This window comes from Gavia stellata, chromosome 9 (assembly GCF_030936135.1).
Source record: "Gavia stellata isolate bGavSte3 chromosome 9, bGavSte3.hap2, whole genome shotgun sequence".
NCBI classification, from domain to species: Eukaryota; Metazoa; Chordata; class Aves; order Gaviiformes; family Gaviidae; genus Gavia; species Gavia stellata.
The window spans coordinates 28,150,021-28,174,606 of NC_082602.1; the positions used below are offsets into that span (position 1 = coordinate 28,150,021).

A 24,586-nucleotide genomic window follows, 5' to 3' on the forward strand; every position below is an offset into this window, starting at 1 on the left:
GCCAATGCAAATTGTTTCCATCAGGTGCCCTTGTCCCCATTAGCCATGCTGGCCAGCCATGCCTGCTTTTAGCTGGCTTGTTATCTATGCCAAGGAGGAGAAGGCCCTGCTGTCCTGTGTCTCTGTAAGTCACAGTAACCTGCACATAGGTCTGGCCTTTGCAGACTTCACCACAGTGGCAGGTTTGACTATTTCAACATCTCCCTTCAGGGACTCACACCTTTGGGTGGTAGCCACCAGAGAGAGTCTCTTGTGCTCCTGCTCCCTGCCAAAGCTCTCATGACTGGCAGGGAAAGAAGGGTTTTCATAGCGTGGCTTGTTTCACCAGTTTATCACTGCAAATTTCAAGAAACTGCTGCAGTTTTATCACTTCTAAAAAGGATAAAAATACACTGCAAATTCTCAAGATGAGAGACTATGTTAATTAGCAATGGGGAGGTGTTTCGAGCTCCTCAACTGGAAAATGGCTGCGCATCTGAGAAAGCCATTCCCTGATCCTAAGTGAGATAAGTTGGTGGGAAGGGTTTGTGCGGAGGTATGGATGGTGGGATTCGAGCCGCAGCAAACCCTCCAGGCTGCTTGTTGTCCGTATTGTCTCATTTACAAATGGGCTGAGAAAATAGCTGGCAGTTGGGTTATAAGCATGAGAAGTTTTTGAGGCTGTCTAGGAAATAGGGAGCTCTTCTCAACTCCTTTCACAGTGGAACATAATAAAAAGAACCCCAAACCCCCCCAGACAAACTCCCTAATTCTGGTGTTGTGTGGGATGATATAAAAATTGGAAATAATCCCTAGATAGAAGCCAGCCTTCCTTTAAGGCATGCATCTCCCAGTGAAAGGTAAGCAAGGCTTTAAAGGCATAGCTTGGGCACATGCCACCTGTCCCTCTGGGCGGCTGTCCTTTTTCTTTGTGGTTGTGCAAAACAGGGCTGAAAAATTAACTCCCTTCAGAGAAGAGGGAGATAACAGCTTGGAAGTTAGGATGTCCCCTTCTCTTTTAATTGACATTTTTGTTGAGGGACCCTGTACTTTCTATATAAGGGAAGATGTGCTCATGAAGGGATCATACCCTTCAAGAAGCTTGAGCAGGGACTTGGGGTTGTTTCTTGCTTCCAGTCACACACAAATGTGAACTGCGTGCTGTCATATTTTCACCTGATTTTTTTAATATATTTTAAAGGGAATTATTTTTAATTTTTTGTGCGGCAGCAGGAAGCAAGACAAGACTTGAACTTATTTTTGTGTCCAAAGGCAGACAGGTTTGAAGATAATCTTTTTGCGTCTGTGTTTTCTTTCATAGGCCTTGTGTGGTAAAATATATGAAAATAAATAAACAAGAGACTAATAGAAAATGGGTAGTGAGCTACCCCCCTTTTCTACCACCAGCTTCCCGTGAATATTAATCAGGTGCCATTCTTTGAGTATATTTGATTGCTGGTGTAACACACTCAAAATGACACATTTCCCAATAGGCAGGAAGCTAGTTATCATGTCAACACTTGTGATTTATTCGCATTTATTTGTGACAGGTTTTTATTCCTCTTCCCATTCTGTCACTCAGCAGCAGCAAATTATCCCCTTTTTGGAGGGATAAGAATATCCAGGCAACTGTGTGGGATAACATACCGGAGGGAATGAGCTTCTAAAAATATGGCCTCTGACCTCTCCTCCTTGTTCTGCTGAATTTTAGTGCTATGTCAAAGAACAAGTCAAGGCTGCTGAGCTCTTTGGGTAGCATGGCAGTATATAAGACCCTCTTGTTTTCTGAGAAGTTTCTTTTAGCCACCGCAAAGATGTCTTAGATTCCACGTTGAGGAGGAAAATAGCAGCTCTGGACCAAGTGTGTATGTGTCAGTTGATGGAGAACCTTAGTTTATCCCAGCTGAGAGTCTGACCTCTCTAGTGCTGCTGGTATTTTATGCTGGGAGAAAGCACAACTCCGATACTCCAGTTATTTGGCACTGTCCCTAGGTCAGATATGTTTCACCATACACTTTAATTACCTCCAGATACTCTCAGCTGGCACCAGCAACAGTTTCTGCTGCTTTAACATCATCAGTGGGACTACATTTTCATTGCTGTGCCAGACCTATGCAACTGCTCTGAATCAGCCATGTAGCCCTTATTAACCTGGAATTCCCGGTGCCTCAACCCAGAACCAGGTCTGCAGCCTTTAAACATGGGCCTTCAGTCACACGAGTGGTCATGAACCTTTATTAGATTAAAGCTCGGTTGTAGTTTGTGACTTTTTATAGACAATATCTTTTTAAAAATTATTATTCTTGTTATCAATGCCTCTGACTTGCATTCTTTTTGCATTCTTAAGAATCTGTTGGTGGGACAAGGCTATGGAAGGGGAAACTGCCAGTTTGTGAATCTTGTCTTTGAATCTGGGAAGGCAGTTAGCTGAGTGTCAGAGGATTTCAGTCACGCCCCCCAGTGCTTTCCACTGAACCACATTTTGCTGTCACTGGAAAGACACAGACTAAGGACAATAGCAGGTTTTATGGGATGGAGAATCCTGTAAGCAGCTTTGCTAGGCTAGTTACTGTCCTTTTAAACTTCCCTTTCATCCTTTTGGGCTCAGTTTGACAAGATCCTTGTTAATAGGTGCAGTTGTGAACTAAAATCACTGCACCAGGTTCACCCCAGCCCTTATAAACTCGTTGTTTTCTTCCTTGATGGTCTGTCCTCACCCTTTGCAGAAAAGCAAACAAGTGCGTGAATCTAAGAAGCCTGTAGAAGTGCCGCAGTGTAAAAGATATGACCCTTTTATCACTGTAGCCGTCATCTTAGTTGTATTTTCATTTTCTCCCTAATTTGCAGTTTTCAGAAGAGCAGTTGAAAGGCAGAGATGGCATATTTAGATTACATACATCCAGAGACACAGTGCCTTGGTTGTTCTGTTTCATGAGATCCTTTCTTAGCCTGAGTGAAATAATGCTTAATCCCCTGTAACCCCTGCCAATTTGCTGGTGGTAAGCCCGTTTCTTCTTGCCACTCCGAGCAACTTTCTGTATGTCTGCCTTTGCATTATGTCGTCTTCATGTTCTCCCAGTCCTGTTCCTTCTCTCAAGCAATGTCAAGGACTGACAAGGCATCCCATTAGTGTGATGGTCTTCTCATCTTCTCTCTAGACAGAAGCATTTGATGCCTCTTGCAGTGCATGTAGCTACTGTTGGGACTCTTCAGCTAGTCATGCTATTTCATGTCCATGGCATAGCTAGACTATATCGGCTATAAAAACTTAATTTTGGGAGATGCTTGTCATTTTCACAGCAAAATAAGTTAAACTTCATAGTGCTGATTTGGGCTTTTTTTTTTTTTTTTCTCCTTTTGTGTTACTTCCACAATTAAAACCAGTCATCAAGGCTAGGGTATTTCAGGGGGAGGATGGGGCTATAATTCCCAGCAGGGTAGTGGAATCAATAAATTCTACCTGGGTGGCTTTTGAAATCTTCTTCTTCTCTGTATGGTCTCATCAGCAGTTTTCTGATGCACTTATGATTTGTACCCTGCATTTACGGTTTGAACTCCAATCTCTTGAGGGATGTCTGCACGATGGGGAAGGGAACGGTGAGAGTGGAAGTGTGATGAATTTCTGACTCTAGAGAGCAGTTACAGTTTTAAAGGCTGGAGGTAGATCATGCAATAACGTCTAGCTAGTTGGAGATGAGGTTAAGACTTCCCTTCAGAGACCTTCTTTCAAACTGCTGATGGCATTTTCAGACAACAGGACCCTACTTGGGCATTTCTCATGTGTACATATTCTCCCATTACAGACACACACTATTTGACCTGTCGGATCCAGGAGTGCTCGGAGACCAAAAGGAGTGGGCCATTTTCGCGCTCCATTGACATCAGCTCCCTTGTTGTTCAGGATGAATATATCTTCATCCAGGTATGTTGACTTGATACAAACGTGACATGAATTCTGCCTGCACAAGGTATTTGTTCTGTGTAAGAGAGGAGGTATATTCTTAGGACAAGTGCATGGGACCGCAAGTTGTAAGAGCTGGGAGGCTATATGTGCCTGCTATAGATTGGTAATGCAGTTTGGGATAGAACAGTCAATCTCTCTGCTCATCAGTTGTCTCATGGTGAATCTGATATATTTTGCAAATTCATTCATCAATAGTCATAAGGGTCCGTGGGTTTCACAGGAGCTCTAACTTGCTATTGTTGTGGCTACTTGGAAAATACAAAGAAGCTAGTGATGAACTGGAGAGGAGAGAGAAGAACAAAGGAAAGGTCTGAGTGATCATTTTAACAAATGCAAAGGTTTATGCTGATTTGACAGTCAAGTAACGCTAATGGAGCGAGCAGAGATTTGCAGTAGGAGGTAAAATAGCAGAGAGATTGGAAAGAGATGTTACAGGGTAACTTCAAAGTGGAAGATGGCTGTAAATTTGTGAGCTAGTTGACGATGATTTTGGAGATGAGAAGAAAGTGACAGCAATTGAATGAGAAAGTGCTTGGTTTTGAGATTTGCTGAGAATACATGGGCTGGCTGGAGCAAGACCATCTCTCACCATTTCATACCTGTGGAAGTATGAGAATGAGTAGTACGGTATGGAAGAACACTTCCTGAACATGTGCCATTTGGGTGAAAACCGGGAGCCAGGCTGCAGTGATTCCAGGTTGTAGAAAGTTCAGGAGACACAGAGATTACAGACACGGTGATGTTAACTGCTTGTCACCAATGCTGAAGAGGTGAGATGAGATGAGATGGGGCTTGGATCCAGGTGGTACAGAAGAAACATATGCTTCCCTTTTTGAGTAAGACTGAGTTACATTAAACTCCTGTATTACTTTCTTGGGGGAATATTTTTCTTGAATGCATTCAAATTATAAGAAAGTTCTTCTCTGTTTATTGTGAAATTGTTCTTAGAAAAGGCAATTTAAGCGGGAAAGCTGATAATTCTGTGCTGGGATTAGGTGGAGGACTGGATCCATATGACCTGGGAGGACTGCAATGTGGAATCTGCATGCACTTAAGTAACATTGGCAGACTTCTCCTCCTGTGAGTAGGGGAGTCTGCTGCTCTGGAGATGACCGATTACTATGGGAGCCACAGCTCCCTTTATTTCCCCATGAAACCCAGCCTGCTACCTCTTCCTTTGGCATCATGGGGAGACCTGCTGCTAGAATACACTGAGAATGTAACTTCTGCAACTTAGTAAGTCATGATTTGACTAGCATCAATGGCATACCAATCAGTAAATGCTCTGCTCTCCAAGGTGTATTTTAGAGAGATGCTTTTAATCTGTTTTATGTCTGTGGCTGAGGCTATTGTGGAACATCCAATTCTTTATGGTTAGCATGAGGCCTTACAGACACTTCTCATTCCACAGATCCCACCTGTGTTAAAACAAGGCTGCTCTGTTTAGAAATTTGTGCTCGTAGTGAGGACATCTGCCTGGTATGCACATTCCTCTGCCTCAAATTAGCAGTGAGCAGCTCAAACTAATAGCTGCTAATTGCTTCAAGTTAAAAAAAAGCGTGTGTGTGTGTTTGTGTGTATACAAACACATGCATGTATGTATATGTAATACATCAAGTGCCTTGAATATTCTTAGCAATGTTTTGTTATAGCTTAATCAGTGTTTGAAGTGAAAATCATATACCCACACTTCTAAAACATGTTAAATATACACACTGAACATTGCTGCTGCTTTGGGCAGGAGACTCTCCCTTTCACAGGTTGTCTGTCACTTTCCCTCTTTTTTGCATCACATTTGCAAGATTTCTGACTGTCCAGCAGCCTGTCGTAAGTGGCTGCAGAGACTGGGCATGGATTGAGTCCATGCAGTACTCGAGTAACACGCAGGCACTTGAGATTCACAGCAGACACTGAGCTGAAGGTGTGTTAAACACACCGTGTCCAGCATATGGTGGATGGGCTATGCAGAGTGTTTGCTCGGTACGTATGTAGGAGTGCTGGTATGTCCTGGATGTATTAGTCTCACAAGCCATCTGATGTAGCTGCCTATTATGGGATGTGTCACATCGACTGTGCGTGCAATGTCTCATGCATATCATTCTGTCTGGATAATCTTGGACAGAAATACAGGAGCCAGCTCTTTTGAATTTCAAATATTAGACAGAGATGAATAAATAAATATCAAATTAAATGTTAAGAACCTGGTGAGGTTTAATAGCTGCATAAGGGATGGGTGCATGAGTTCTGATCTGTCTGTGCTGGAACAAATCATAAGTAATGTCTTGGAGCAGAGAGAGGAACTCATTTCTTTTAACTTTTGTCATGAAAACAGTAGATTTTTAGTTGAAACCAGCAGTCTGTGTTCCTCTAAAGTGAGTGGAGAGATCAAAATCTTCAGGAGCAATTTATCGTCACCTATTGCAGGATGAGATAGGTCTCTCTCTGAATACGCTTTTCTCATTAATATTAGAAGGAACTTAAGTATAGCTTAGAGAAGACCCCTAACTTTTTGACAGCTAAAATTAGGGAAGATGAATCGCCGCTATTGATATAAACATTTTAGATGATCTGCGTACAATTATTTACTAGTGAATATCCATTCTAATGAAGTTGATGAACAGGTCTGTAGCGTAAGATTCTTGGGAAGCATTAACCTGTGTAACTCTGCACTCAAAGCAAATGTGATACTATGGTGCATAATGGATAGGGGAAAGAAGAATGAGGAAAATGTTATAGTGCCATTATAAATCAATCATTCCTTATTACGTGGAATGCTGTTGTGCAGCTCTTCTGAAAGGATCTTGCAGAATTGCAGTGCAAAGAAAGAAAATGAGAATGATCCTACGCTTGAAAAAAACTTTCTCATGAAGAGAGTTTGAAAAGACTGGGACTGGTTACCAGACAAAGGAGATAAATAACATGGCACATGATGAAAATGTAAAAGGTAATGAAGAAGGAAGGAAGAAATAGCTACTAAGAGAGAGTAGGAAGAATTCTTATGAATAAAGCAGTAGGTGATCACTCTGAATTTATTGATTGACTTTCTATTTGATTGATCAATAGTTATTTAAGGATGCCTAGCACATCACTAAGGTTGGATAATTCTACATAAATTGATAGATTAAGAGAAAATCCTGCCCTCTGTGTGTATAAGTTTTTATTTAGTTCACAGGGTTGCTCTACTGTAGTCAGGAGCCAGTATCATCATCTACTTTTCATGGTTAATACTTAAAATTCATACAGCTTGCAGAGCAGTTCATTTATTTGTAAGAAAACCTTGGAATATGTCTGAATTTATTTACTCTACCAAAAAGGAGCTAATTTGATGAGCAACTTTGCCATTAAGGTCAATGTCAGTTGTGTTCTATTATATAGCTGTGCAGTAGTGGAGCCCATACTTTCTCCACAGCTGTAATGTGCCATTCTCTGTAGCTGTACCACACCTTTCCTTATTGGTGCCTTTGAGTACTCACTACTGAGATATTATCACTTTGTAAACCTAGGTGCAGAGATAACCTGCAACTGCCTATAAAATTTGACTTCCTGACAATTACCTGAACTGTTGCGGTGTTCTCATGTGCAGAGCTTACATTATAAGACCCAGGGGTCAGGAATGGTTTTTGGTTTATGTATGAATCTAGTCTATTGATATTTTGGAGAATTTCTATGGTAAAAATGAATCACGGGGGGAATTCTGGGGAAAATATTTTTCAAGCAAGTCTTGTATCAGGGTTTCTAATGGAATTGCTCAGGTTCCTGAAAAGAGTCTAAAGTGCAATATTCTTTAATGAAAATAGGGATTATTTTTCAGGGAATTCTGTTTTGAGTGAGAAAGCATTGTTTGGAGAAAAACTTGTTGTTTTCCTGTAAGTAAACAAATAACATCAGTGCTACTTAGCTCTTTAAAGACTAAAGAGAAGAGCAGGAATGATCTGTGTATGTTTCCTTGACAACAGATGAAAACACTCCGCTAAAAATGCAAGAAAGCATGAGGAAAAGGCATCACTTATTGCATGGAGTGAGGAGAGTCTGGACCAAAAAAGTCTCAGTACAGTGTTGCTTATTTGTGGTGGTCTGAGAACTCATAAGGGGGTATGAATACAGCAGTGCGTTCACTGGAAATCAGCTGTGCTCTGGGACAGTGGTTTCTGCAGAAAGCAACATTCTTGTGGACAGACCTACAGCTGCTACAGGCAGCTAATTATTGCTAAGTTAAAGCAGTTGTTCCCAGCTACCCAAAGGTTATGTGCGAGCTATCTCAGGTGAAATAGCTCAGTGGTTCTGCTGGGTGGCTGGAGTCCTGTGTTGGAGGAGCCTGGCTGCTAACAGGGACTGATGACATTCCCAATGCGCTGGTGTAGACCCATGTAAGGACAGTGTTTTCACACAGAACCCTAGGTATCAGGAGAGGGACAATAATAATAATGAAACTCTTCAGAATGTGTGGCATGAAGACTGCTGGCAGAACTGCTGTTATAGCGCTGGTGGCCTAAGGATGTAAGTGAGACAAAGTTTACAGGGAGAGGTAGTATTTTTTATGAGACTGGAATTGATAGAGTTAGAAAAGGGACAGATAAGCTTTTGGGCGTACTCAAGAGATCCTAAGGGACTTGAGGAAGGATTTGGTCTCCGAAAATTTTCCTTTTATTTTTTTAACTCAGCTACAGATGTAGGTCTCATAAAATATGTTTCCTCCCCCTATTAATCTTGTTGTGTTTTCCTTGTGTAAACCCTTCAGTGTGTGGCTTTCCTCCCAGTGGTCATACCAGTCTAGTTCAGCATCCAGTTAACACTGTCCCCATTCCTCCCTTAAGATTCTGTTTCTGTCAGTGCTTGGAGACCCTCAGGGTGCCTTTGGCCTTTTTGATTTGAACTGGCTGTAAGTTAGTGCAGACATATGTGGATGAGCGATCAATACCTATATTTTTTTTTTTTTTTTTATGTCTTTATTTTTCTCTGGGGTGGTGCAGACTCTGCTATCCCAATAGAGTGCAGCTGAGGTTGATCTGAAATGTATAGCTTGGCATTTCAGCACTTTCCATGGCAGCGACAAAGCTACTGGGCATGGAAGACGCCTCTGGATTTAGAAGCTGATACTTGGTTTGAATTTGAGGATGATGCCTGTTTTCTCTAGCAGGCAAAACAAGTGCCTTGGAGATGAACACTCTCAGATCTGCCTTTGGTTGGCGGTTTCGCCTCATAAGGACAAGGAATGACACCTGCAAGCTCTGATTGAAAAGGGCTGGTTGTTTGCTTCAGACCCTGCTCCATTTCCACTTTAAATGGGAAGTTCTTTGCGCCATTAACCAGAGAGGCATGCTGAGAGGCAGTACATTATCACTTTCCAAGGCCTTGTAAAGAGTGGGAACATGGGTGCCCTTTCCCTTTTCCACTCCCATGGCATAAGTTATCAAGGTGTTTAACTGCAGGCTGAAATTCATAAGAGGATCTTGTCTCTCACCTGGCCCCTCCTGCCATTTCTCCTCTTGGGAAGCTTTCTTGGCAGCTTTCTATGCCATTTCATTTGTGATTCAGTCTCCTGGGAACTGCATAGCTCTCCCTTGACTGCAGATTCCTTCAGGTCAGGTTGTGCTGGAATATATGATAGTCCCATGTCCAGAAAGCTAAGCTGCTCTCGTCGTCCTTTTTTTTCAAGGTTGATGTGATGAAGGAAGGAAGGAATATGAGGAGAGCTGGGAATAGAGAGAGAGAGAGTCTTGGCTGTGGTTTATAATCCTCCCAAATCAGATGGGGTCTGTGACATTGCCATTTAGGAGTAGGGGATGGTGATTACTCACAACTTGCACATACAACAGTGTGGGAGCAGCTGCAGTTCTTATATATGGCAGGAATTCCATGTAGAAAGTGAAAAGTTTAAGTCAAAATGCTCTTCTTTGATACCGATCATGTGTCTGGCTCTCTTTCACCCTCTGAAGTAATTTTGCAATTAGAAGACTTTTGCTTAATTCAGAGAGTTGCACAGCAGGGCAGCGTCTCAGCCAGCCTGCTCACTAGCATGAGCGAGAACGAGCAAACCCAGAATTTTTGTGGTGCAGCTAAGTGGGACGCTTACAATACACATCTGAATAATTCCTCTGGCTCAAAGGAGCAAACACTTATGCTAAAAGCTGTTGAACCAATTCGGTCGTCTTTTGCATCAGAAAGTCTCCTTAAAACATACGTAGATGTCAGTATTCACCGATAATCACTGATAGCCTCTTGTAGAACCTATAGATAATACTGCCTTTTTTGGGTGCCTGGAGTCTCATCAGAATGTGTCCAAAAATTTCAGGTGGAGTTGTTTGATGGAAAATGGCTTTTGTAGAAAATGTCTTTTTTTTTATCTAAATAAAATTCTGGTTTTATTTTATATCAAAGTGGATGTGTTTATAAGAACTTCTTTTTTTCAGGCTCAGTAAAAAGAAAAATATTTGTTATTCATAGCCTTAGAACTGGTGTGGGGGGACATTTCTCTTTGAGGTTTTATAGAGGGGGAAAAAAAAGTTCCTAATTCTATAAGCTAAATATGTCTAAGCTTAACTCAGAGAAATAGTTTATTAGTATTACTGGTTGTAACTGTGGTTGCTTAGGAAAACTTGGAAATGCTTATGTTTAGTAGGACATGAGTGTATGTTTCAAGTTTATTGGGTATTTAAGGCTAGGCTAAATGAGCATATTTGCTGAATCGAAGTCAGTTATCAGGTGAGTAGTCTTCAACCAGCAGCCACAGCTGAGATTATGCCAATTCATATGGATTCCTGACCTCAGCTCTCAAGCTGTCAATTTAATAAATAAGTAGTAAATTTCCCCAGGAATAAAGAAAGGAAAAAGTTGTGTGTGTTGTGTTTTTTTTTTTTTCTTAATGTGAAACTTCTCAGCAGTGAAACAAGATAGGAGGGGAGAAATTAAACTTTGATTTCCTGGTCTAGAGCCTTCTCTTTATTTTCATAGAAGCTAAATACACCATGTTCAAATATACATTGCTTTCATCTATTTTTTAACTGGGAGCCAAAGGTCTTACAGAAATCAATCCATGCAATTTATTTTTAACTTCAGCCTGCTTAGCTACGATTGATTTTTATCTTTGCGATCAATGCTAGAGAAAACAGCTTGGCGGGACAATGGAGCACTCTCCAACTTGTAGGGTTTGGTCTTTGAGTCTTTTATTGAAGAAATCATTAAAAGCTTATTATGAAACTAATAGGATGAAGACGTTTAAATGATGAACATGATTACACCTGTTTTACTCGTGAATAATGCCTGATACAGCTGATATTCTCTTGCCCCTACTTAAAATGCTGGACAGCACTCCAGTGGGGGAAATTAATCCATACAGATGAAAGAAAGTGTATCCCAGGTGCTAGTTAAAAGCTCTTCTTAAAGCAAGATAGGCAGTAAGTAGGCAGCTACTTTCCTATTCACTGCTGGGTGCTTTTCATCCATTTCTAGCACTATTTCATCTTTGCTGTGCCAAATATCAGATTTGGAACTTGAACCTAAATATCTGCTGATATAAAATGATTAACATTTTCCTTTATTTATTTATATTTATTTTGTTTCTAGAGCTTTTTGTGCTGTACTTTCTTTTATCACTCTCCCCCCTCCCCTCATGTTGTCTGATTTATCAGCAGCGTCTGCAGCTGAAGATGTAAAGGATTACCTTGGCAGACTCGTATGTTTCCTCTGAAATCCTTCAAAAGCAGATTTAATGTGTACAATTATGCTCCTCTCTTAAGTTGGTTTCTGTATGGGTAATATGCATTTGCAGCTGTAACGTGTCTCGTGTTTTGGTGTAACAGTGCACATTTTCTGCAGGAGTTGCTTTTTAAACAAACCCAATATTTTCACTCAAGAATGCTCTGTCCTATAGCTGTGCCATCATAGCTCTGAGGGGAGAGGGAATTGAACAGGGACTGGCCCAGTATAATAAATGGTCCTTTGTCTTAGCAAATTTTCACTGACGGGTCTGACACTCTAAAAAGTGGCATGTTTTCAAAGCCTGCTGAATTTACCAGGCAGCTTGAGGGTGCTTTGCGCACAGAAACGCTAATCCGTATGTCTCTGCAGCATAGAGACACATCTCCTCACACTCAGGTAATTGCATATTGCTTTAATGACTGTGCAGAAGGTATGATATTAATGAAATCCACAGGGAGATAATTCAGACTAGATGGTACCTGTCATGATGTGATTTATGCTTGGGCAGTGGAGAACCTCAATACACAGAAGTATCTGGAAGATGGTTTGTCCTGGCCATGGTGGATAATCAGGAAGGAAGAACATTCCACTAGGCTCATGCAGATGTGTTCTTCCTCATCTTCTGAATCTCCTGTGACTGGGGAGAGGAGGCACAACTTTTCAATCCTCAAACTGGCAAACATGTGCAAGGCCTTGAGAGTAGCTGGCTCTGAACAACACAAATCCCTCGCTAAAGACGTGAGTGGAGCAGCCTGCCCGCTTAACTTGTCATCACTCCTCCATGCTTTCATCCACAATTTCATTTAGGACATTTTATGCCCACAAGAAGGAGAAAGAGTAACTAAGGTTAAAGCAGCGAGGAGGGATGCCAGGGCACCCTGTGGAGGTGGAGAACACAGATGCGGGATGTCGTTACAATAGTGATACAGTGTTTCTCAACTTTTGACTTCTATCAGCTGATTTTATGTTACTGGGAAGGAGGGAACTCTACAAGCAAAGGAAATCACCCCAGGAAGAAAGTGGGTGGTTCATTGGAAATAACATCGAAAGACTTGCAATCAACAAGGAAGTTTAAAATTCAGTTCTGTAAAGGACTGAGTCTCCACTTAGTATGCTTGAAGTAGGAGGTAAATTACAGGAATCACAAATGTCTAAACATGTCTGGTCATTGTGGGTTGATCTGTATTACTACCAGTTCTCTTTTGCTTTGAACATTATCAACAGTGTAAAAAGTAGGTGACCTGTTCCAAAAGCTGTGCACGACAAGCAATAGTTATCGTTATAAACCACCCAGGCTGATAAACTATGTAGAAAAGAACCCTCCGTTCTCTTTTAGCCATTAGCTTAGGAAGGGTCTGCTACCTGCACACTGTCACTTTCTCTAGCAAGACTGTGCCTTTAATATATGGTGTTTCATTGTCAGCATCAGTGCATGTTCCTTTAGGCTTTCTGTGAGTTCTTTGAGCAGCATGAGGCAGGTGGGGTCTTGCTTAGCCCGGGGTCATTTCAGAGATTTAGTAGTTCCATGTTTCTTACAACAATACCTGCCTTACATGAGAAATTACAGGTCCCAGCGTCGGCTAGCCAGCAAGATGAGAAGGAAGCCTGGTACACTGGTCTGCAGCTCCTGACATCATCTAGGGTGTCTTTATATTCTGGGACTTCATAACTCATTTTGCTTGCTTTCCACTCTTTTACACATGTGTTTTTTTGGTTAAGCAGAACATCTATGTAAATTAAAAAAAAGGAAGAAAGAAAAAAAGAAAAACAGAAACTGTCCTTAAAGAATCACATTAAATCATTAACACAAGAAATGGCTTTGTGTGTTTCTAGGCATGTCACAGAAATTATTGAGATGAATGGGTTCCATGGCAGATTTTCTATCATTCCCTGCATCCTTGTGAAATATTTGTTGTCTTCTGTGTTTGATGCGCCCTGTCTCATTGTCAGGAGGGGGGATGACCCAGCATACTGAAACTTTCAGGGCTTTTAAAGAGAAACTTCTCATGTTTCTCTTCTTAAGTGTCAACTGATGTGAGACCAGACTTCTGTCTTGTAACAAAATGTGGAAATATTAAAGAAAAGTAGTAGATCATGAATGGAGGGAGGAAGAAAGAACACAGGTTAGGAAAGACAGATGTGTTTAATGGCAAACACATTTGTCCAAAGGAATAATTTCCACTGGCCAGAAGCCCAATTAAACACATAAAACAGAAATTCAGAAAAACAGATTAACGAGCCAGTCATTAGCAGAGGAGGAAGAAAAAGACAAACCCAGCTAATTCTGTACTGAGCATGACAGATGAGCTCACAGCAAATAATTGGGTGACATTCATCAAATGTGAACTAAAAGGAGGCATTAGAGGGCAAAACACTATCATAATCTCTGGGATTTACGGTGTTGGAGAGTTTGCTCATAGGAAAAGGAAAAGTTCATCAAAATAAATTAAGTTGGGCCTTCCAAAATTCATTCTCTACCACAATGCTTGCCAAAACTTTATTGAAGGCTTGATCATTTTTTGGAACTGTTATAACCGTCCATGTAAATCATGCAAAGATAAGGTTCTGGCTGGGAAAAGCTTCACACGATTCCTGCCAACGGAATTGTGGGTGGCTTCATAGTACCTGGCTCAGAAAGACCACAGACCACAAAGATTTCTATTTCTAAACCTTTGTCAAGGTGACCTAGTCCAGGTAGAGGACTGAAAGGCAGTTTAGCTAATACATAGTGAACTTGAACAGTGTTTGAATCCTACCTTTCTGCCTTAAAAAACAGACCAACAAGCAAACAAACAAAAAATCCAAATAAAAAAAAAACCTCCAGGTACCAGTTTGCAGTGGCATAAAACCAAAAAACTGTGTAAAATCTTTTGAGTGTGGCAGACTTGGAGTAGATCCTGTCTTGGCACAGAGGGGGGAATTTAATCACCCCTTGATATTTCTGCCACTCCATTTTCATGTGATTAACTTGAAGATTGTTGCACTGTTCCCAATGTTAATTAGTCATTACAGCATTTAGAATGTACGTAAATATTCATGTCTGCATCTTAAAGACCAGTCGATGACCACATCTCAGCCCATCAGAAGAGGTGGATGTTGAACCCAGGGCGCTTACCAAGTAGTCACCGAACACATTTAGTCCTATCTGGACTCTGCTACAAATAATGGTCTGGTGCTGAAATCATGAGTGGGGTAAACTTAATTCATGTGGCAGAGTTCTAGCATTTGAGAATTTGGGTCTTTCACTGGAGGTCAGAAATACCACCAAGAGAAGAGGCGATATTTAAATATTCCCTGTGCTATTTAGGTAGTATGACCTTGAAGTGTTGGGCAATGATAGTATAACTCGTAGAGAGATACAATTACCACAAACATGAATTTTTGCCTTTGAGTTGGACTGAGCATGAATCATCTGCATACTCTGTTCTCTCCTATGAAAACTTGATTTTCACGTGGTAGTCTTAGATGGGAAAGATATCCTTCAGAAATAACACTCACAGCCCTTTCATCATCCTCACAGCTGGAGAGCAGGACCCCAAAATGTTACTGTGCCAATCCACAGTGCACTTTACATGAAATGAGTCAAGTGACTCCTGTTCTCTCCCTTTCTCTGCCACTGGCTTGTTTTGAGACTGTAAGCAAAAAACTTTAGATTTTCATGTCTGTGTTTTGCCTTGACTTTAGCTACATGTTGTCTGTATACAGTTTGTTTGCTGTGATATGGGTCATTTTTCTGCGGTTTTATGCGGTCTGTGGTATAATGGTGGGTGGTCTTTTGGGAGTGAGAAATGCAGCTGTGATAACATTACAGGTAAAAATGGCAAACAATCAAAAGGGGAAGTCTTAGTGTAGAAGCCTGTCCTATTTCTAAACCTTTCTTTCTTTCCAGTTCTTCAAACTGTCAATAGAAAAGCCTTATCTTGAGTTGATTAGATATCAAATTTCATGACCAGTAATATCATGTCCTTTGAATGACAGCTTCTCTAGGGAAGAAAGCTGCTATCTACAGGTGATATCATTACTGAGAATATAATTGATGCTATAGCAATATTCCATGTAAGCTCATTCTGAAATATCACTGTCAGATAAAAGGGAGTATATCTATGGGAGAATCTGGGACCTTTCTGTTAGCTTTATTGGAAACTTAAGAAGCCAGCAAATGACAGTCCATATAACAGAGAAGTGCTTTTGTGTATTGTTTTATCTTAAAACCTGCAAGTCTGTCAAACCAGCAGAATATAGGAAATTCACCTATGTAAACCTTGTTGTAGCCAGGCCTGAAATGGTGCCAGAAAGAACACCCTCAGCAAGAGTAAATGACTAGTGATGGGTTTAAAATCCCATATTTTACCAACTGTCAGGGCTAGATCTCACTGATGCATGGCATTTATTTGTAGCCTTTACAGCCCATTTAGTCTATAAAACTGCAAATTTGCATGTCTATCAGTTCCCCCCCGCATCCTTGTTCAGAGAAAGTATGATTTCAGAGAAACCAGTTTTACAGTGACAAAGAGCATCTAAGAGCTTAACTCCAGCTTTCCATGAGAGCATTCATTGCACTTACTGTTTGCATTAAACAGTGCTAGTGTGGATCTCTCCTGTTAGTCACTGTAAAAGGTTGTTGGAAGAGAACCTTGGCCCCAAGGGGCTTATGGTGCAAACAGACAAGGCTGAGAAGCAGCAGAGAAAAGAGGTATTATCTCCTTACAGGAGAGGAACAGAAGCACAGAGACTTTAAATGACTTGCCCAAGGCAGTTGAGCTGAACCATGTGATGAAACCAGATCATCTTCTTTCTTCCACTCAAGACCTTAAACTTTATACCCACTTTTTCCTTTTTGCTGAGATGTTAAAATCATGCTGGATTTGAAGAAAGAGAGACAAAATAGGAAGTTCAATAGCACAGCTTAAGTACTGCTCCAGCCCTCTCAAGTCTGGGATTTCTTTGGAGTTATACAGATGCTTTTAAGGACAGCTGTGCAGGTCATAGAAAAGATATCTGAAATAAAGGTTGTCAGACCCTCTTAGAGGTGTCAGCACAGGGTGTCTTGGAAGGGTCATCACACTCTTTGGTGTTTCCACAGGTGACAGCTGGTGGAAGAGCAAACTACTATGTGTCATACAGACGGGAGACTTTCGCACAGATTAAATTGCCCAAATACTCTCTTCCTAAGGTGAGTGCACCATTTATGAACACAGACGTGTAGTATCTTGAATAGCACAGCCTAGCCAGTGGTGAAGCACCTTGGTGGGGATTCTCCCTGGGGAGCTCCATTTGTTGTGCTACTTGAACAATCTTTCTTAAATATGGATTTGGGATCTTTACTTCTCCCTGCCTTTGATTAGTAAGCGTTTCAAGAAGAACAGTTTCTTTTTTCCTCTGGAAAGAGCAAATGGGAAAGAACAGGTACCTGAGAAAATAGAGCTCAAACCAACTTCTCCTTGACCAATCTTCTATGAACACCTTTCCCCAGCCCTACTCTGTTCTCTATTAATGATTTCTCTGTAAGCCTGGCCGTGACACTGAGTGTCCTGGAGAATGGTTAGGATGCTGAGCATTACTGCAGTCTCCATACAATGAAAGAAGCACAGGGTATAGCAGCTCCACTGTCCCCATCCTATGGCTGGACATTGCCAAGAAGTCATGGAGGTGTAGTTGGCTCCCTAAAAGTTGTGCCTTATTGATGCTTTGGATACGCAGAACGATTGTGTGCTGCTGCTTAGGATATGACTGAAATGGCCTAAGATTATCACTGACTGGCAAAGCTGGGAGGAAGGGAAGTTAGTACTTCTCATACAACTGTGCCTGGATTTACTTTCTTAGGCCTTAGCTTTCTACCAGATCGAATGGTGCAAGCCTCAGCAAGGAGAATTTGTCCCTGGTATTATACTCAAGTTCCATAGTGTTCTCATTTCTTGGGATTGTGTAGAACAGAAGGGAGCAACCTTCCCAGTGTCTTGGCTGGATACAAGTTTCTGGGTAGCCTAATGGGCAGCTGGGACCACTGCTGCTCTTTGGAGCCTCAGAATGGCTGTTGAGGCTACTGTCATAGGAGGCTGATAATCAATATTAATGGCCTTCTGTTTCCTTCCACAAGTGAAAATTTTGGTGGGATAATTGTAAGATAGTTGGCTAGATTTGCCCTGTGGGCTGGATCTACCCTTCTGATTGCCTATGGGATATCTAGTCTAGCAGATACAACATACTTGCTTTAACTTGTAGCTGAAAACTTCATAATTGTGAGAAATTTGCATCTCAGACTACCAATGGTGCACCTCAACTTCTTCCCATTTGGGTTGATCACAGTCCACAGTATATTGACACCTGCATAGCACAGATACAGTTTCTTTTGTTTGTCATTCCATGGTGGTGGTGTGGGATTCAGAATGTCTGACCACACACCAACTTTTGGAAACCCTGCTGCCATTTTTCAGGAGAAAAACATTATTTATGCTCCCATCTTATGAATTGGCCTTGAAAGCTGCCCCTCATTAAAAAGACAAGTGGGTAGAGAGAATGACTGCCCCATGATTCTCCTGCTTTATTGATTGATGCTGTCACAGGTTGCTGGCCTATTATAAAACAGATTTGTTGGTGGCCCTGGTTTGGAATTGGTGCATAGTATAAAATCAGGGATACTTTTGTCATTTAAAAATCAAAAGTACTTTTAAGCTAGGTGTCATAGCAAAGTCTTCTAGCCATGTAAAGGAGGCTTGTTTATGCTGGCCTTAGTCACTAGAACATATTTTCTGTACAGTAATAACTATCCTGTCAACTGTAGATTAATGAACTCTGCTGGAGTGGTACATATATGAGGTTGGCAATAGGGTAATACAGTATTTCCACTGCAACTGGTCAAAACAGATTGAAGTAATTGGGTGTTTTGCTTTATTTTCACACTGCTGGAATAGGTTCGGTATGTACTTAATCTTTAAGGAATTAGAGCTGTTGGACAAGAACAAACTTCCTGATTTAGTCTTCCTTCATTGAGGGAAATGGCAAATCTCCCACTGATTGCACTCATTGGGACAGAATTAGGCCCTCAAATGTTTTTTCTCCCCATCCCATGCTGATAGGCTATGTTAGGTCTATTAGAAATAGCCCCAACTTTTCATCTAGATACCTCACACGGAAGATTAAGTTGCCTCTTAGGCAGGAGGGGAATATTGAGCTGATCTTCCCCTAGATACTCTTCCCAAAAATCAGATCACTCTGTCCTTTGAGAGACTTCCAGAATTATGGTTTCTTGATGCAGAAGCAGTGCAAGAAATTAATCAAGGCTCCTTGGCACCCTGGGGAAGTTTTAGATAGATACAAATGGATAAATGAAGTCCCACATAACCACAGTGATTTTGCTTCTAGCTGAACCAGTGTTAGTTTGTTCAACAATGGTGGCAAAGATGAAGTTCTTCAATACTCATCACCACCCTGGAAATAATTTCCATGAACCTGCTTTAAAAGAATACTGAGAAAATGCACTGTCAAATCTCTTTGATATTAAAACTAAATGGGGAGACCCTTGCTGGACCTTCATATCTTGGTCATCAGCAGGAATTCAACAAAGGTTAGTGGGTGGATTGTTCGATAGCCTGTATATAGTCAGATAATAGATCTCGGACAAACTCTCAATAGGAAAGTATATTATTAAAAATCACTACCAGCATTAGCTCAAACTGATCCCTATGCCTCAGCTTCAAATAAATGTAAACTCCCAGGTTTTTTTGAAACTGGTTCTTTACCAGTTGGAAGCACAAGCCCGTTAGTTCAGCATGTGGATGGAAATTGTCACTTCTTTTAGCCTGGTGCTACACCATGCTTAGTGAGTATCAGGACTCCAGGCTCCAAGGCTGTGAATCTTCCATGAGTGATAAAACTGACTTTCAAATTTATAAATAAAAAATGAAACTGGATGAAATTCCTTGAAGCTACCCAAAATGAAGAAAGCAAAAATCCTTTGCCCAGCTGGTGATCATTAAAAAAATGAAATGCAGAAAAGTCACAATGGTGGTAATTTATTGGCTTGCTCTAACAGAAAATTGTTTAACATACCTATAATTCATGCTCTATCTCCATTCTATCATAAGTCATGGTAATTACTACATGTCCCAAAGGGCAAAGAAATACAGAGATACTCAGTAATAGGCCTTTTGTCTTCTTTTAACAGGACATGCATATAATCAGCACAGATGAGAATCAGGTGTTTGCAGCTGTTCAAGAGTGGAACCAGAATGATACGTACAACCTGTATATCTCTGACACCCGAGGGGTGTACTTCACCCTGGCCTTAGAAAACGTGAAAAGCAGTCGAGGACTGGAGGGGAATATCATCATTGACCTTTATGAGGTATGTAGTAAAGGTCACCCTACAAAGAACAGCAACTGCTTGCTAGTTCAAGCAACTGTAAATCTCTTACCAGCCTTCTAGGATATTCATTTGTTTTGGGATCAGCCTAGAGGCATTTACTGGATTTGATGCTGAGCTGACTCATGTGGGAATAGATGCAGTGCATTCTGCTATAGGTGTGACAACTAGTTGCTCTCAAGTCAACGACTGGTTAGCTATGTGGTATTTCCGAAAGGGAAAGCCATTATACCTCTCATCCTAATGTAGATGTCTAGAGAAGGACTCAAAGTACTGTTTTTCCCCTTGAACAGCTTGACACGCCTGCTTGCAGGTAGGGAGTATGGATTCCACCTTTGTGGGCTCTGAGCAGTTTATGAATTATAGCAAAAGTTTATAGGTGCCATTTGCCCAGAGATAACAGCTGGATAATTTCTACCCTGAATCATCTTCCATTCTCATTCTTCTGCCAGGCCTTTCAGTCTTGGCCAACAGCAGTCCACTCAGAGCAGTTGTTGCAGTTCCTGGTTTCTTCAGAGCATTCTGGTTTTGGTGTGTCATAAGTCGTTGGATGGAAGATCTGCCGAGGTTCAGAGCTCAGTGGTTTGCCAGCAACAAACAACTAATTGGTAATACTAATAGTAATGGTTGCAGGCTGACTTGGGGAAGTTCTACTGTTACATGGAGAAATGTGTTTGCAGTTACATATAGAAGTTAGGATTATGCATTTATTTATTTCAGCCAGAATAGTGCCCATTTAACAACATCATCAATTTGTTTATAAAAATCCAGGCAGTTTAAAGCAATGAGAGAAAATTCAAAAATAATGCATGGCTCTGTATAAAGGACAGGCTTTAGATTTTATTTTCATCTAAATGCATTTTATTCCTCTGAAAAAGTACTATTAATTTACTGTGGTGAACCAGCTAAAATAAACATGCATCATCTCCCATTCCTTGGCAAACTCTGTATTCCCTGGCTGTGTATCATAGACTCTTTCCTGTTAAATGCTGATAGAGTTTTTCACAGAGTCATTCAAAGGGCAGTGTCACTCAGTGGGCTTTAGAGTAGGATTTGCATCCTGGCTGTGGCCATGAAGTTGCAGATTTGCAGCAAGTTCCTTCTTCCTGTCTCACTTTCACAGGTGTGCAACAGAGACCAGACTCAACACAAAATCTTCTTGAGCATATTTTGACAGGAGCATATTCTGCTGGAATGGGTTATGCTGACAAAAATCAAAACATTTGGAGCAACTGGGTTGATTTTGATGGAGTTTGGGAGTGGAAGGAAAGTGAAGAAATAAAGTTTGCAAAACATCAGTGTTTCAACATAGTCAGGATTTCCATCTTTTGTGTAAAAGGAAAAAAAAAAAAAAGACCAACACAAAAAGATCCCACACTGCTTCTGATACGACCTACTGTCTTCCGTGTTATGGCAATCTGGGGAGGGAGTGGGGCAGACCAGACCCCCAGGCGCACAGAGCTCATGTGTGACACAGTGCATGCTGTACCTTCAAGCCCATCATCAGCTTGTTTGCAAGCTCTCAAGGAAATCCAGAAGTGGGCTGATTCCTAGGGATTTCCTCTGGGAACATCCTTGTCTTTTCTTCCAGAGAGAGAGAGAGTGCATGAGGCCTTTCAGCTGTGCAGGCATCATTAAGATGTACTTGTAATGCCATTCACAGTCTTCTAAGGCTAGACTGGGAGGACTTTATTGCTTTTTCAGAGACCTTCCACTCCTGAGAGTGCTCAGATGGGCCTTACTTTTGGCCTGTTCTTCCGATGTATTTTTTTAATCTCTCTCCAATTTTCCTAGGTAGCAGGGATCAAAGGCATATTCCTGGCTAACAGGAAGATAGATGACCAAATCAAGACTTTCATTACCTACAACAAGGGCAGAGACTGGCGTTTGCTGCAGGCACCGGACACCGATCTAAGAGGGGATCCTGTAGTTTGCCAGCTGGTGAGTGGCAGACCTTTTCCCAAGCACAACTGACTCCTTCAGAGCTGCTTATTTTAGTTACTGGGTTAACAAAACATCCAGTTAAATTGGTTAGGAGGGATTCTTGCCAGAGAACTGCAGAGTCCAGGCCCTCCAAAATGGGGCACAGTTTACAGATGAGAACTTTAGGTTGGGCTTACTGCCGTAATTCAGCAACATTCAGAGAACAGCCATTTTACAGTAGGCTGTAGCCCCTGTGTTTCAAAGGAGTGGTATTTCTCTGAAGTTTCACTGGTTAATCTCTCTCCTTGTGTCTCTTGACTTGCTGAGTGTTAACTGAGTTAAGTTGATTTCTTTTTCTACAGCTTCATAGATTTTTAAGGAAAAATTCTGACTCTCTCTCTTGACCTTTTTTATGGAACTTAAGTCAGAATAAGAAAGTTTCTGGGAAAAAGTGCTCTAGATCAGATTGATGGTAAAAGCAAATGCAGACATGCTTGCTTGTAATGCAGCGTTCCTGCTTCTCTTGCTCTCACCTACTTTTATGGTGCTTATTCACAAAATGAACACATGCTGCTATTTGTAAGAGTGCTAAGAGCAGAGGGGTCATTTTCAGAAGGATCAGAGCATCTCTGTGCAGTCACCAAGGGTTCCTCTAATATTTAACTTGTTGCATATTAAAGCTTCTGCCTTTTGTTTGTTTCCTGTCAACAGCCCTTTTGCTCATTGCACTTACATCTGCAACTCTCAGAGAATCCATACACTTCAGGAAGCATTTCCAGCAAAGAGACAGCTCCTGGGCTGCTGGTGGCAACAGGTAGGAACATAAGTGCTTCCTACCACTCACCCATTCCTCACTCAGAGCCTGAGACTATACAAGATGTTTCCTGTTGGTATAAAAGCTTTCAGCTCTGTTTCACCAAGTGCTCAGCTAATTCACATTAACTCCCCTTTGCTGTGGGCTAGGAGAAGGTATGTGGCCCCTGAGTTCAAAAAAGATAATGCCTGTCAGGTATTTTTTGCTCTGCAATAACCTATATGCAGGTCTAAGCCCACACCTGCAAGGGTTCATTACCAACTGGCATTGCTAACTCCTCTCACTTGACATCGTTACAACCACTGATGTAGGTGTCTACCCATTTGCTGCAGTTACCATGAATGAGAATAGGGCCTATAACCATGGCTATGCTCCTGGGAGGTATCAGTACATTCCACCTTTTGAGTAGCAAGCACAGAGGTGTCACAAAGCCTGTCGGGTGAAGCTTGGATTTCATGAGTGCCTGTCCTGTGCATGGCACCTACTTTCAACACTGTATTGCTCCAAGACTAGCAGCACTTCATCAGCACTGCACGGGTCATTGCCATTGTGGGTTGTTCTGCAAAATAGTGCTTTGGCAGGTCGCGATGTTTTAATGGCGACCTGCTACAATGCTTCATGGTGGCAATGGCTGGCCCACTGTAATTAATCTGACAACCATTACCGGCCCTGTGTGCACACAGCATGCAACCTAATTAGGATAGATGGGGCTACCAACCACACCCAGAACTCCCACATCTCTGTGGGTGCTGCTGGGCTAACAAAGTGCTTTCTGAATGGCTGGTGCTATTGAAAGCTGGCCTCTGAAGCATGTAGGCTGTCCTGCCTTTTCACAGGGAGGCTCCTGCACATGCTCAAATACATCCAAATAGCTTAACCATTATTTCTAAGGCTCGTTTTATCTCCTTTGTCTTGTTCGGCCTAGCAGTGGCTTGCAAGTGTGTCATGTTAGCATATTGCCTATATAAATTTACACTGTTTCTTCCAGCCGTTTCCATTCTCATGGCCTTCTGTGCTTCCATGTCTCTGCCAGACTAAGCCAGAACCTGAGAGACAGGTTCCCTTCATGACATTTATATCATAACAAGGGAAACACCATGTGATTTCAAGTTCACTGATCCAGGCCAAACGGTGTGAGATAATTTAGTTTAAATCTCCAGATCTTCCTATGCATAGCCAAGTAGAGTCATCACTCCTGGCAGGTCACACTTGCTAGATGGATGCTTAGGAGCAAGCCCCGCTCATGATGCTGTGATTGCAGAGCCTTATTTCTTTAACTTTTTAGGAAGCAGATAGAGGCAGCAGGACAGTGAGATTCTAGGCATTGATCTAAATTGTTAGTAAATGAGGTTCTTTTCAAGCTGCTGGTGCATGGGATGAATGCTTTCCCAGTCTAACAATTAACCTTTAAAAGGCAGAATATAATTTCTGCCTTACTGCTTTGTACAATAAAAAGCTTAACCTGTTGGGAATATACACATCTGTTTCCACTAACCAGTTTGACAGCAACAGGAACATCTCACTGTGTTGGCGAATGTGTTCCAGGATAAGCATTGCAACTTATTCTCACAGGCATTGGCTGCTCAAACCCTCTGTGTCTTACTCTCTGATTTACAGTGGTTCATTTCCAGCAATGATGGGAAACTCAGACTTTTGATGTGAGGGCAGAGGTTAGATTCTTGCAAAGGGAAGAATTATGTTTTAGTATCTAATTGTACAGCTGCCAAATCCTCTTGACTTGTTTGGGAGTTAGTTACGTTTGGTGGGGTTTGAATCCATGTAACTGAAAGAATCTAGGTGGAGAGATTGAAGAAAATAATGGAACAGGTTTGCACAGAAAAACAGA

General features: G+C 41.5%; 1 protein-coding gene across 1 annotated transcript in view; it reads left to right on the forward strand.

Annotated features, from left to right (window-relative positions):
• The window catches only part of SORCS3 (sortilin related VPS10 domain containing receptor 3), a 311,341-nt gene that overhangs the window by 223,445 nt on the left and 63,310 nt on the right, over window positions 1-24,586 (forward strand). The window contains exons 7-11 of the mRNA XM_059821073.1: window positions 3,783-3,901; window positions 16,725-16,814; window positions 19,806-19,985; window positions 21,798-21,944; window positions 22,638-22,740. Coding sequence (XP_059677056.1) covers window positions 3,783-3,901; window positions 16,725-16,814; window positions 19,806-19,985; window positions 21,798-21,944; window positions 22,638-22,740 — 639 coding nt within the window. The remainder of the gene's footprint in view (window positions 1-3,782; window positions 3,902-16,724; window positions 16,815-19,805; window positions 19,986-21,797; window positions 21,945-22,637; window positions 22,741-24,586) is intronic.